The 14,569-nt window shown below is 49.7% G+C and overlaps 1 protein-coding gene across 1 annotated transcript in view; it reads left to right on the top strand.

Annotated features, from left to right (window-relative positions):
* LOC147102272 (Na(+)/citrate cotransporter-like) overlaps nucleotides 1-1,502 on the top strand; it is a 65,407-nt gene extending 63,905 nt beyond the window's left edge. Inside the window, exon 12 of the mRNA XM_085964660.1 lies at nucleotides 435-1,502. Within this exon, the coding sequence (XP_085820786.1) occupies nucleotides 435-560 (126 nt within the window). The 3' untranslated portion in view covers nucleotides 561-1,502. The remainder of the gene's footprint in view (nucleotides 1-434) is intronic.
* Nucleotides 1,503-14,569: the final 13,067 nt, after the last annotated feature.

The raw sequence follows: 14,569 nt of genomic DNA, 5'->3' as shown, positions 1-14,569 counted from the left end.
CTGTATCTAACCCTTGCTGTACCTGCCCTGGGAGTGTTTGATGGGACAGTGTAGACGGAGCTTTACTCTGTATCTAACCCGTGCTGTACCTGCCCTGGGAGTGTTTGATGGGACAGTGTAGAGGGAGCTTTAGTCTGCATCTAACCCGTGCTGTACCTGCCCTGGGAGTGTTTGATGGGACAGTGTAGAGGGAGCTTTACTCTGTATCTAACACGTGCTGTACCTGCCCTGGGAGTGTTTGATGGGACAGTGTAGAGGGAGCTTTACTCTGTGTCTAACCCGTGCTGTCCTGCCCTGGGAGCGAGTGTTTGATGGGACAGTGTAGAGGGAGCTTTACTCTGTATCTAACTCTGTGGTGTTCCTGCACTAATATCTCACCTTGTTGCTCTCAGCTGAGAAGTTCTGATAGTTTTCTCCTTTCTGATATCACACAGGCAAAAACCGGAGTCATGATTAACCTGATTGGTGTCCTTGTAATTACGCTGGCAGTGAACACCTGGGGTCTGTTGATGTTCGACCTGGGCTCCTTCCCTGCCTGGGCCAATGGCACACTCCTGTGAACTGAACAAGGGTTGTGACAACTAGGTGTACATCGGAATATCAACCACTGAACAGTCTGCGATGAAACCGTTAATTGTATTTTAATTATTTAAATGGTGCCACCCAGTTGCCTTATTGGGGTCACAGATTTTAATACAACGAGAGTAAAATTAAACCGTACATTTTGATCAGTGCACCGAGACCAGGCAACGAGCAGCGCTTGCTGACTGTGCAACGATGTAAATGTGTGTAGCCCTGTCTGTAAATACTGATCTTCAAGTAAATTCTACTAACTCCCGAGGTCCAGAGGCAACTGCAGCGAGATGGACAACCTGTCCGCACTTTGGCCGAGAAGTGTCTGGAACCAAAATCACCAATCATCGACGGCACATTGTGTGGGCAAATTGTGTGGGCACTCTGCTATCGATCCATCACAAGTGGAACACAATCCAGCTTTCTGTTCTTTAATTCCACCTGTTTATTTGTATGTCTGTGTGTGGGTGCCTGAACCTGTGTGTGTCTGTATGTCTGGATGTGTCTGTGTGTGGGTGCCTGTACCTGTGTGTGTCAGTGTGTGTGTGTGTGTGTGTCTGTGTGTGGGTGTCTGTACCTGTGTGTGTCTGGATGTGTCTGTGTGTGGGTGCCTGTACCTGTGTGTGTCAGTGTGTGTGTGTGTGTGTGTCTGTGTGTGGGTGTCTGTACCTGTGTGTGTCTGGATGTGTCTGTGTGTGGGTGCCTGTACCTGTGTGTGTCTTGTTGTGTATGTAATATGTGTGCTACTTTGAACCTATGGACAGGACTGCACTACTTGTTGGGCGTAGTGATACGCAGTACCACTCCTGGCCATAGGGGTATAAATAGTACTGTGGGTACTGATCCCCCTCAGTTCCCGCCTGTGGGCATGAAGTAAAGACCTATGTGCAGTCCCTACCTCCAACCAGTAAAGGCCTGTTTGAGTTATACGTTTAAGTCTTTGTGTTAATTGTTCAATACAATACACATACTTAACACTGGCGACGAGTCAGGCTCTTACCCTGCGGCAGTTATTCCAGGCGGCTTCGTCCAAAGACAGGACGTTGAAGAGAGGTTTCAATCCTCAACACCCCACTCAAAACTGAAGGGCAGCAGAAATCCTGACAGCTTCCAGCGACTGGAAGTGACAGGCATTAGGACCCTGAAGCCTCCATCAGCTTGTGAACCGGAGTAAAGACAGGACTGGGGAAGAGAGAGAGGTAGGGCGATAGCGATCGGCAGATAAGGGCCGGGCCGCTTTGAAGTGAGGGGCGCAGCCGGGCCAGCGATCGGGACCAAAGATAAGAGCCGCACTCGGACTGAAAGGCGCGGCGGCTGCAGAAGCTCAAGGTGCGAGAGTCGCGGTGCACAGCGCGGGCTATCGATCACGGCGAAGATAAGGGCCGCACTCGAGGGCTGAAGGGAGACGGCGTCGGGGGACGGGTGAAGACCGCCAAGCGCGGGAAAACCGCCATTTTGTGGGCGGAGGACGACGGCAAGAGCGGGAAGCCGCCATCTTTGATAACAAGTAAAGAAAATAAAATCTGAGAAATTGCAAATCTACAATGCCTAAACACGGGAATATTAGCACCTTTGATAGTGACCTCGAAGATTGGGCCATATATGTTGAAAGAGTAAAAAATTATTGTAAGGCCAATAAAATTCGTGACCAAGATAAAGCTCTAACATTATTAAATTTAATGGGTGCGAAGACGTACGGGCAATTGAAACACCTGTTATCACCAGATGAACCGGCGGATAAGACGTTCGATGAGATTGTTACTGTCCTGAAAGATCATCTAAACCCCACGCCGCTGATGCTAGCGGAACGATTTAAATTTTACGACAGAAGGCAGCTACAGCATGAAAGCAATGCTGAATATTTGCTGGAATTGCGTAAATTAGCGAAATATTGCCAGTTTGGAACGGGATTGACAGATGCACTACGAGACAAATTTGTGTGTGGTTTATTTAAACAGGATACACAAAAGCGACTGCTCGAGGAGAATGAGCTGACGCTTGAGAAGGCGGTCACTATGGCAGCAGCACACGAAGCCGCAGCGAGAGGCACGGCAGTAATGCAGCTACGGTCACCGGAGCTCAGTGCACACAAATTGGGTGTGAGTTCTGGCAAATGTTATCGTTGTGGAAAGACAACGCATGATCAGAACCAGTGTTGGTTTAAAAACCAAGAATGTAGAACTTGTGGTAGGCTTGGACATATAGCTAGAGTATGCAGGTCAGGGAAGAAGACCAGCAACAAGAAGTCACCGCAAGGAAAATACGCAAAGGTACACAAGGTGACCGAACAGGAGTCCGATTCAGACGCTAGCAGTAATGAACTGGCTAGCTTAAGCTGTAATGAACTGGCTAGCTTAAGAGTACTCAACGCTGGTAAGGGTGCAGACCTCCAGACAATTTGGGTCACTCTTCAGATAGAAGGAGTCCAAGTAAAACTGGAATTGGACACTGGATCGGCATTGACGGTCATAAATAAGAAAGATTACGGAAAGTTATTCCAACATATTCCCCTACAGGATACGGGGATTATATTGAAAACATACACGGGGCAAAGAGTGTACCCCATCGGGAAAATAGAGGTTGCAGTGGCCCACAAGGGCGAAGACAGTCAAATAATGGACTTATATGTGATATCTGAAGGAGGTCCTCCACTACTAGGACGGGAGTGGATTAGGAAAATGAATATGGACTGGCATTTCCTACAAACAATAACGAGTGAGAACTCGGTGAAGATAGTCGGCCCAGACTCTGGAACGGATGATGGTAAGCCCAACTCAGGTGCAAAAGACAAAGTTTCAGCACAGAATTCCACTGAGCAACAACAACATAGTTTAACTGTGGATTCTGAGTCTGGCAAGTCTACTGATGTGCCCATTTCTGAGGGACACCGGGCTCGAACTCAACTCCATTTCAAACTACAACAGCAATTAGAACAAATGCTTCGCCGTTTTGAGCAAGAGTTGAATGCAACGAAAGAGTTCTTTGATATAGAGTTGGAGAATCTGGAAAGACAACAGAAGCAGCTGATGGAGAAAATGGAGCAGGAGCACACAAAACGTCTGATGTCAGAGGAGTTAACGGTCAGCCAACTCCTGCATATGCTGAAGGACAGGACTCTGAAATGGGAAAAACTTGAACATGAACTTCAATATTCAAACGAAAGGGGTTCGGAGCTCTCAAAGGTTATTGGAAGAGCTGAGGTGGCAACACAGACTGAGATGACTGCAACAGAGCAGCCCTTGGATGCCAAAAGTACGCTGACTCACGTCAACGTAGAACAACAGACCGCTGAAACAGCTGCTCCGGTAGAGGGATTGCATAGTCCGATCAATCAATCTCCAAAGGAAGTTGAAGTATTAAAATCACAAATGAGGTCACTAGTAAACGACTTGCTGAAAGCCCAGAAAAAGCTGGATGCAGAGGTACACATGAAGAAGTCTCTTCAGGAAAGATGTCTGGATTTGGAACAAGAGCTGGCTAACGTCCAGCTAGGTATGGAGGAAATAGACGACCCTCTCACTGGTCTAGCTCAGGACGACACCGAATATTACGATGTCCTGTCCTGCCCAGCTTGTAACTTCGACTCCCAAAGTGCAGAAATCATGGAGGAGCACCAAAAGTCTACGGAACATCGGGAGAAGCTGGCTCTACGACGGAAACAGGAGGAAGAGAAGGAGGAACTGCGCATGCAGCTGGCAGCTGTGGCAGCTGACAATGGAGCCCAGAGAGTCTCCAAGAAGCAGAAAAGGAAAAGTAAAAACAGAAGATGACCCATCTGAACCATTATCACCTCTACCAGATCACACACGTGGTCCCTCCGAACGGAGCCAATTCAGTTCGGAAGTTCAAACTGTTAAATCCATGGAAGGACTATTGAATGAGTCACTCTAGCAACGTGAACCGACTACACCACAGAGATTGAATCTGTGAACTGTTTTCCGCAGAGACTGAATCTGTGATCTGTTTTTGACATGAAGTTATCTATGTATCTATGTTATTCTGTTATGTAAACCTGAAGTTATATATGTATATATGTTATTACGTTATGTTAAATGGGGAGATGACTGTAAAGCTAGGAAGGGAGGAATGTTGTGTATGTAATATGTGTGCTACTTTGAACCTATGGACAGGACTGCACTACTTGTTGGGCGTAGTGATACGCAGTACCACTCCTGGCCATAGGGGTATAAATAGTACTGTGGGTACTGATCCCCCTCAGTTCCCGCCTGTGGGCATGAAGTAAAGACCTATGTGCAGTCCCTACCTCCAACCAGTAAAGGCCTGTTTGAGTTATACGTTTAAGTCTTTGTGTTAATTGTTCAATACAATACACATACTTAACATGTCTGGGTGTGTGTGTCTGTGTCTGGATGTGTCTGTGTGTGGGTGCCTGTACCTGGGTGTGTGTGTCTGTGTCTGGATGTATCTGTGTGTGGGTGCCTGTACCTGTGTGTGTCTGGGTGTGTGTGTGTGTGTGTCTGGATGTGTCTGTGTGTGGGTGCCTGTACCTGTGTGTTTCTGGGTGTGTGTGTGTGTGTGTCTGGATGTGTGTGTGTGTGGGTGCCTGTACCTGTGTGTTTCTGGGTGATTGCTTGTCTGTGGGTCTATAGGTTTTAAGGTTCCAGACAATTTGTCATTAGCAATTCCACGTGCTCTTCTTCATATTACAGACTAGCCTCGGTGAACTAGGCAGACAATCTGTGCGATTGTCACTTGTTTTCTTCAAATGAATGAAGAGGATAAAGCACTGAATATTCCTATTCTGGAATTCTTCCTGAGTTTCTGAAAGATGTTGAGGAGATGGAAGTGTGTGTATGTGTCAGCATCTGTTGGTGTCCATGTGTGTGTGTGTGTCATGTGTGAGGTGTGTGTGTTTTTGTGCATGTATATGTATGTGTGAGGCTGTGTTAGCCACAAACCAGTAAACACCAACAAGGCTGACATCGTAATACTCATAGACTCAAATGGGAAATACCTATGGGAGAAAAGGCTCTTCCCTAGACATAAAGTAGAAAAGCTATGGTGCCCAACAACAGACAGAGCCCTAGAATGGCTGAACAAAACCCAATTAGGCTCCCCCCAACACATAATAATACACACCAGCACAAATGACCTAAGGGCCCAGCAGGAAAGGGTAGCAACATCGCTCGGATCAGTGATCAAGAAGGCAAGCGACACCTTCCCAAACACTAGAATCACGGTTTCCACACTATTGCCGAGAAGAAACTTCAACAACAAAATAATCCACGAGATAAATGCAAGCATAGCAAGAGACTGTGAATTAAAACATAACGTGCACCTGGCCCAACACCCCACCCTCGATGTGGAATGTCTTTACGGCCAAGTCCATATCCACAGGAACCGAATGTCGGTCTTTGCGAAGGACCTGAAGGACGTCGCTTTTAACCGGGTCCACACCCAGATCCCAAAAAGATCCCCCCCCCCGATCACCAAAGACCAACGGGATACAGACCTGGAATATCCAAGGTCTATGCTCTTCTATGCTTGGCATGAAGAGTGGGACCCCAGAGTTCCTAGATGAGATTAAAGATCTAGATATTATCTTTTTACAGGAAACCTGGTGCAGAGGAGAAGGGCACACTGGCTGTCCCATTGGGTACACAGAGCTGGTGGTCCCCTCCAATAAATTGCCAGGAGTAACCCAGGGCAGAGAATCTGGAGGCATACTGATTTGGATTAAAGCAGAGCTTAGGAGTTGCATTGAATTTGTGGAAAAGGGCGAAAACCACTTATGGCTCAAAATTAAGAGGGGCATCATCTCTAGCATGAAAGATGTTTTCATTTGCACACTCTATATCCCCCCGACAGAATCCCCGTACTTCAAAGAGGACACCTTCTCCAACATAGAGAGGGAGATTATCCAATTCCAGGCCAAGGGAAATGTGTTGATATGTGGGGACCTCAACTCAAGAACGGGAGAAGAACCAGACTTCACCAATAATCACGGGAATAATTACATATTTGGGAATAACCACTTTGATCTCCCTTCCCATCCACACAGGCATAACTGCGACAGACAAATGCTAACGGAAAACAGCTCCTGCAGCTCTGTCGAAGCCTGGGTCTGTACATTGTCAATGGTAGGTTATTGGGAGACCTCCTAGGAAGATCCACCTATTGCTCACCTCTTGGCTTCAGCACCGTAGACTATATGATTACAGATCTAGACCCATCCTCTTTCAGAACATTCACAGTCAAACCACAAACAACACTGTCAGACCACAGTCAAATTACTGCATATCTAGAAAGGACAGAAACAACCAACACAGAAACACAACCCAGTAAACTGTACAACATTAAAAAATCTTACAGATGGGCCAAAAACAGCACGGAAAAATTCCAGAAAGCAATTAGCAACCAAACAACTCAAGCTCTCTTGGACACCTTTATGGAAAATACATACACACACAATAAAGAAGGCGTAAACCGGGCAGTGAATAACCTAAATAATATTTTTGATAATTTGGCATCAATGCCAAACTTGAAAGTTCGCAAGAACAAACCCAAAACAAAAAACTACGAAAAATGGTTTGACTCCGATTGCCAGAACATGAGGAAAAAACTCAGAAAAATATCAAACCAAAAACACAGACAACCAGAAAATGAGGAATTACGCCTTACTTATTGTCAGGCACTAACACAATACAAAAACACACTCAGAACCAAGAAAGAGCAGTATATTAAGAATACACTCATCTCCATTGAGGAATCCATTGATTCCAATTGTTTCTGGGACAACTGGAATACATTACACAAAAAACAACACGACGAATTGGCCATTCAAAATGGAGACACATGGGAAAACCATTTTGAAAAATTATACCAGAAAAACACACTAAACCCAGAGCAATACCAAATATGTGAAAAACTGGCAAAGCTAGAATTTGCCATAAAAGATAACCAAAACCCGATAGACCCCATAATATCTGAAAAAGAGCTAATTGAAAAACTCAAGGACCTGCGACCAGGAAAAGCTTGCGGTGCAGACGGCATCCTAAGCGAGATGATTAAACACACGGACGATAAAATGAAATTGGCTATACTGAAACTCTTCAACTTGGTTCTGAGTGTCGGTTACTTCTCTGATATCTGGAACAAAGGACTCATAACGCCCATACACAAAAGTGGGAATAAAGGTGACCCAAATAACTATCGAGGCATCTGTGTAAACAGTAACCTGGGGAAGGTTTTCTGTAGTATCATAAACAAAAGACTTATAAACTTCCTTGAGGAGCACAATGTATTGAGTAAAAGCCAAATTGGATTCCTGCCAAACTATAGAACATCAGATCATATCTTCACCCTACAGACCCTAATTGACAAACACGTTCATCAAAACAAAAGCAAAATCTACGCATGCTTTATAGATTTCCAGAAGGCTTTCGATTCCATCTGGCACGACGGTCTATTCCTGAAACTTATCGAAAGCGGGGTAGGGGGAAAAACATATGATGTAATTAAATCAATGTATACAAACAACAAATGTGCAGTTAAAATTGGAGACAAACAAACAAAATACTTCCCACAGGGGCGGGGGGTGACGCAGGGCTCGCCAATCTCACCGACACTCTTTAATATTTACATAAATGAATTGGCAAAACTACTTGAACAATCTACAGCACCCGGCCTCACCCTATATGAATCCAAGGTTAAATTCCTCCTCTATGCAGACGACCTGGTTCTGCTGTCACCAACTAAGGAGGGTCTACAGCAGAACCTGGATCTGCTGGAGTCGTTCTGTCAGACCTGGGCCCTGACAATAAACCTCCAAAAAACCAAAGTCCTCGTGTTCCAGCAAAGATCCAGACATCAGGGACCCAAAATAAATCTCACACTAGGAACAACTAAACTCGAACAAACCACTAACTACACATACTTGGGCATAAAAATCAGCTCTACGAGAAATTTCAAATTGGCTGTGAATGAACTGAAAGAGAAAGCTAGAAGGGCTTTCTATGCCATTAAAAGATCAATCCAAATAGAAATCCCAATTAGCATTTGGCTCAAAATTTTCAAATCAGTAATTGAACCAATTGCACTCTATGGCAGTGAGGTGTGGGGACCGCTAACACAACAAGAATTTGCAAAATGGGACAAACACCCAATTGAGATCCTACATGCAGAATTCTGTAAAAGTATCCTCCAGACTCAAAGGAAAACCGTAAACAATGCATGCAGGGCAGAACTAGGCCAATATCCACTAATAATTACTATCCAAAAAAGAGCCACCAAATTTTGGAAACACCTAAAAATGAGCAACCCCCACTGCTATCACTACGAAGCCTTGAAATGCCAAGAGAGGACCATAAAGAAGAACACCCTCAGTCAACTAGTCCTGGGACTCAGTGAAGCAACCACTAACACTATTAACAATAACCAGCCCCAGGACAGTGACATCGTACCACAGAGAATTCGACCCAACACAATTGTCACTAAGCAAAAGGAAAAATACCTGTCATATTGGGCAGAAGCAACAAAAAACCAAAGCAAACTCAATTGCTACTTGGCCCTAAACAGACAATACAACATGGCTGATTACCTGACCATGGTAAAGGATAGCAAACTGAGAAAAACCTTGACAAGGTACAGACTTAGTGAACATAGCCTGGCGATCGAAAAAGGCAGACACAGGCAGACCCGGCTGCCAAGAGAGGACAGGATATGCTCTCACTGCAGTCAGGGAGTGGTGGAGACAGAGATGCACTTCCTCACAGCTTGTGGAAAATATCAGGGCATCAGGGAGAATTTCTACCAAAAATTTTCACAAATATGCCCTGAATTCAGAAATTTGAATGACGACCAAAAACTCCCATACCTACTAGGGGAAGAGAGAAACTGTGTAACACTAGCGGCACACTATGTTACAGCTTGCCATAAACAGAGGGACAACCAGTAAACCTAAGAAAAGAATATATATAAATTATGCAAATGTATATTTATACACTCAGGGATATATCTGTTTATACACTGTATGAATAGATCTGCGTTTATGTGTTCAACCATAAATGTATTTTGATGCTTTGGCAACATAAGATGTACCTTATCATGCCAATAAAGCGATTTGAATTGAATTGAATTGAATTGAGTGTGTATTGATGTGTGTCAGAACGTGTGTATGTGATTAGGTGTGTGTGGGAGGGTGTTGGTATGAGTGTGTGTTTTGGTGTGTGCGAGTGTCTCCTTCATCTCCACAGAGAATTGCTCCCTGTTGTACATGTGTTCCCCCAGCTGCTTGTAACGAGGCTCTTTGGTTACCAGGAGCCAGACTCCAGCCTCTTCCATTGGCTGCCTCTTGTCCCCAAGATCTAGGCCACTGCGCCATCTACTGGCCTCCTAAAAGTGGGTGACACTCTTCTCCGGATGGTGATGGGCCCCTGGACTCAAAGACCAGCTGTTGGTTCAGGAGGGATCTCCTCACCTGCCTCGGAGATTCCCGCCCCTAGAATCATAGGATCACACAGCACAGAAGGAGGCCATTCATCCCATCGTGCCTGTGCCGGCTCTTTTGCGAGCGCTCTCCCATTAGTCCCATCCCTCGCCCCCGCTCTTCCCCTAAACCCGGTTGGGTTTCCTTTGACCCAACGATTCGACCTCCAACTCCACTCCCATTATACTCCTGGGGCTAGATTTTCAGTTTAGGCAGTTTTGGGGCGCTAGCTTTAGCGCCCGCCCGAAGTTAGCGCCCGCCCCAAAGTAGCGCCCCGTTGCCGGGAATTCAGTGGCTTCGCCCTAAGAGGTTGGTGGAGCGCTAAAAGAGGCGTTCCACTACTCTCTTTAGGCGCTAAGCCGGCGGTCCAGAGGGATAGCGCCCAGGCGGGGCGCAGCACGGGTGCGGTCATTTTTGCACTGACAGCAGACCCCGTGGTGCCGACCAGCTCTTAAAGGGGGAAGGGACGAATTAGTCTGCTGCCACGCCCTGCACACTGCAGCCTTGCAAAGAGGCCTCAACACTACTGCTCAGCCCCAGGGAGTCATGGCAACGCCAGAGAAGGCCCGTCAGCGTGCCCTGCGCTTCTCAGAGGGTGATCTGGACATCATGCTCACAGCTCTGGAGGTGAGGCGCAAGATCTTGTTTCCAGACAGTGGGAGGAATCCAACCCACCATGACTACACCAAAGCCTGGAAGCAGATCGCCCAGAGGGTGACATTCACCGGCGAGGCCCCCAGGACCCACACACAATGCCGTAAGAAGTACAACGATCTGACCAGGATTGTGAGGGTGAGTAGCCTTTCCAGTCTCCTCCTCATTCTTGCATGTACACCTGACATGATGGGCAAAGGGACCTGAAAGTCCTTTTGGCCAGCCCTCAGCCAGCAGCATTGGGACAGTCATGAGCATCAAATGGCCATTCGGCACTCTACACTTTGGCCAAGCTATTCCACCATGGGAGGCAGTGCACACTACATCAGGGCTTCACTCTGTCCAAGCTATTCCACCATGGGAGGCAGTGCACACTACATCAGGGCTTCACTGCGCCCTTACAGCCCGTCCTTTCTCTTGCAGGCTAAAGTAGCGTTTAATCGCCAGGCCCGTGCCAGGGGTGGCCGCGCCAAGCTGCAGAAGCTCACTCGGCTGGAGGAGCGCGTGTGTGTGCTCATGGGAGCACGTGTGATTGTCCCCACAGCGTGCGGTGTATCCGACCCTCCACTGCCCGGCAATGGTAAGGACCTCGCCTTTTGGCCCTCTCGCGTCGCACTGGCCCATCCGAGCTACCTCCTTTGCCACTGTCCCACCAATGCGCTGAATCCCACCAGTCCTAACTCCCTCGCTGACGCCGTCTCCTCACTCTGAAGCTACTCTTGTGCATTCCTGCTTTCAGCTGGTGACGACCAGGACCCTGAGGCTGCCAGTGACAGCACCTCCAACCAGGAGGAGGAGGAGGAGCAAGCCGGACCTTCGGGGGAACAGTCACGTCCCGCAGGAGAGGAGGAAATGCTCGACACCTCCTCACTGGACGAGTGCCTGGAGGAACTGTCGCAGGGCAATGCAGCTTCTGGGACCAGTGGCGTCCAGCCACCCAGCAGCCGTGCGCGTGGCCCGCGGCCTTCCCCCCAAAGGGGGGAAGGATCAGAGGGGAGTGCTGCTGCTCGGCACACTCGCCGTCACCAACGCGGCAAGGGTCCCCTAGTTCGGCCCCCTCCTCCCCAGCGGGAGAGTCGCGACTCCAGTCCGGACACCTTCACTTCGGAGGAGGTGCGGAAGCTCGATCAGATGGCCGACGACTCGGACCGGCGCCACACGGAGCTCATGAGCGTGGTGGGGCGCATGCCTGAGGCCATCGAGTCGCTGGCGACCAGTGTGCGCGAGTTCGGGGCAGCAACTGCCGCGACTGGCCGCATGCTAACTGATGCCGTCAAGACCCTGGCGGATGTGATGCGCGCGCACACCAGGACCAGAGGGCCACTCACTGCTGCCACACGCGCTGTCTCAGGCAGGCATCGCCAGGGCAGGCGCCGCGCTGGACCATCCCAGCAAGCCGGCCGTCGGCTGATTGCTGCGGATCCTGCAGTGCGGGCCCGGCCGAGTGCCACCGCGCCACAGCACCAGCCAGCGCATCCCAGACGCCAGCTGGCCCACATTGCACCATCCGTCGCCGCCATTCCCCCTCTGGGGCGTCAAGGGCAAGCGGCTGCAGCTGATGGTGGCCAGGCTCAGGCGCGCCACTCAGGAGACGGCCCCTCGAGGCCCAAACGCCGTGTAGGCCGCCCCCCAGCGGCATCTGGCGGAAGGGCATCTGAGCCTCAGGCGCCTTCCCCCAGCCTCGCAGCAGCCACTGGGCAGAGCTTGCGAAGGAGCAGCAGGCAGGGCAGGGGAGGCAAAATGCTGGCCAAGGTCTCGCCCTCGCGGGCCACTCAGTAGAGGGTGTGGCCAGCTTTCCTTTAATATGGCGGTGGCCATCTTTATTTTGCCCATGGTTGTGCTTTTGGAGGGCTTTTTTTTTGCGTTAGGCCGACGTTGAGGCCCGGTTTCAATAAAGGTGGAGTGGCTCCTCCCCAGTTTGTGGGAGTGAGTCGTTTGTTGGGCTTTTTGTGGGGCCCGTTTATTGTTTTTGGGGATTCATGTGGGAAGGGCTTTTCATTTTTGTTTAATAAAAAATTATCTTTATTCATGCAGTCTCCATGGTTGTTCTTCTTAGTGTTTGTTGGCTTCGCCGGCTGAGGGCTTGCGGAGCGGCTGCATTCATCTTCCCTCATGGCCCCTGGCCATTCCCTGACAGGGGGCTTAGAAGTACCGTGTAATAAGGTGGCGTCGTGCGGCCCTTGGCCCTGGTCGCTCCCTCCTGGGAACGTACTCCTGCTCCTCCTCCTCCTCCTCCTCCTCCTCCTCATGCTCCTCCTGCTCCTCCTCCTGAGGTGCTGGTCCAACGTCAGGTGGCAGTGCCTGAGTCCTGCGGATAGCCAGGTTGTGTAGCATGCAGCAAACCACCACAAATTGGGAGACCCGGTCCGGCGAATACTGGAGAGCTCCTCCGGAGCGATCAAGGCAGCGGAACCGCTGCTTGAGGACCCCAATAGTTAGCTCGATGATGTTGCGGGTGGTTTGATGGCTCTCGTTGTAGGCCTCTTCAGCAGCGGTCCTGGGCGCGCGGAGCGGGGTCATGAGCCAGGTGCACAAAGGATAGCCTTTGTCCCCGAGTAGCCATCCTCTTGGGGGAGGCTGTGCCTGGAACATGTCATGCACAGTACTCTGCCGCAGGATAAAGGCATCGTGGCTGCTGCCTGGGAAGCTGGCATTGACTGCCATGATGCGCTGCTTGTGGTCACAGACCAGCTGCACATTCAGAGAATGGTAGCCCTTCCTGTTGCGATACTGCTCGCCATGCTCCAGAGGGGCCCGCAAAGCCACATGCGTACAGTCAATGGCGCCCTGCACCAAGGGGAATTCCCCGAGTCTGGAAAATCCCAATGCGCGCTGATGCTGGCTCTCCAGGGCCATGGGGAAGGAGATGAATTGGCTTCTCCTTCTGAACAGTGCTTCGGTCACCTGGCGGATGCAGCGATGCGCGCCGTACTGGGAGATGTTTGCTATGTCCCCAGCAGCGTATTGGAAGGAGCCGGTGGCATAGAAGTTCAATGCCACTGTCACCTTCACTTCCACCGACAGAGACGTCCTGCACCTGAGCTTTGGCCGCAGATCTCGGCGAAGCAGGTGGCAGATCTCTGCAATCACCCCCTTCCGGAATCGGAGCCTTTTAACACATCGCGCGGCACTCATGTTTAGGTAGGAGCGCTGCTGGCGGTATAGCCTGACTGGGTAAGGCCTACGTGGCCGACGCCTGTAGCCCCCTCTGCCTCTAGCCAGGGCTGCCCCTCTCACAATACGTCTGCGAGCCCTACGGACATGGAGCTGCAGCTCCGCGTTGGCACCCCATGCAACCCCCATCAAATCCTGGCAAACACTCTAATTTCCAAATGGCCACTTGCAGCGCTGTTGCCTGAGTCCAAAAATACCTGGCTCTTGCTGCTTGAAACCAGTTAGCTATCCTCCTTGTTGTGTCTCCAGAAATGCGTTGCACAAGACTGTTTTCTGAAATAATGGATGGCCTTTATACTGGAGAGGACGTTCCCTTTAATTAGCGCCCCCCGGGGCCCGCGCTGGTTGTGTTGCGTTCCTTTTTCCAAACGCTCCGGCCGCCCGCCGCACAATGGGGCGGTCCGACTGAAGTTTGCAATCGGGGCGGCCAAAGGGCGTTGCACGAGGATGTGACGTCATTTTCTGCGCGCGCATCCGGGCGGGCGCTAAACTTTGCGCCGGCGCTAACGGGCAACTTAATTTGGGGCGGGGCGCAAACTGCGCTGCGCCCGGGCGCTACACGCATAGCGCCCGGAAATCACTTCTCTTAAGGCGCTAACTGCTGGCGCAAGCAACTGAAAATCTAGCCCCTGGTGTCTCACCCCACGAGTAGCCAGAGTCTGGACAGGTGGGGGGGGTGTAACTCTGAGCAACTGGGACATGAAGTTGGGAGAATTATAT

The sequence above is a fragment of the Somniosus microcephalus genome, chromosome 22 (genome assembly GCF_052327205.1).
Source record: "Somniosus microcephalus isolate GS21.2 chromosome 22, FLI_Smic_1.0, whole genome shotgun sequence".
NCBI lineage: Eukaryota > Metazoa > Chordata > Chondrichthyes > Squaliformes > Somniosidae > Somniosus > Somniosus microcephalus.
Note: the sequence above shows the minus strand (reverse complement) of the source record. Positions and strands in the feature narration are given on the sequence as shown.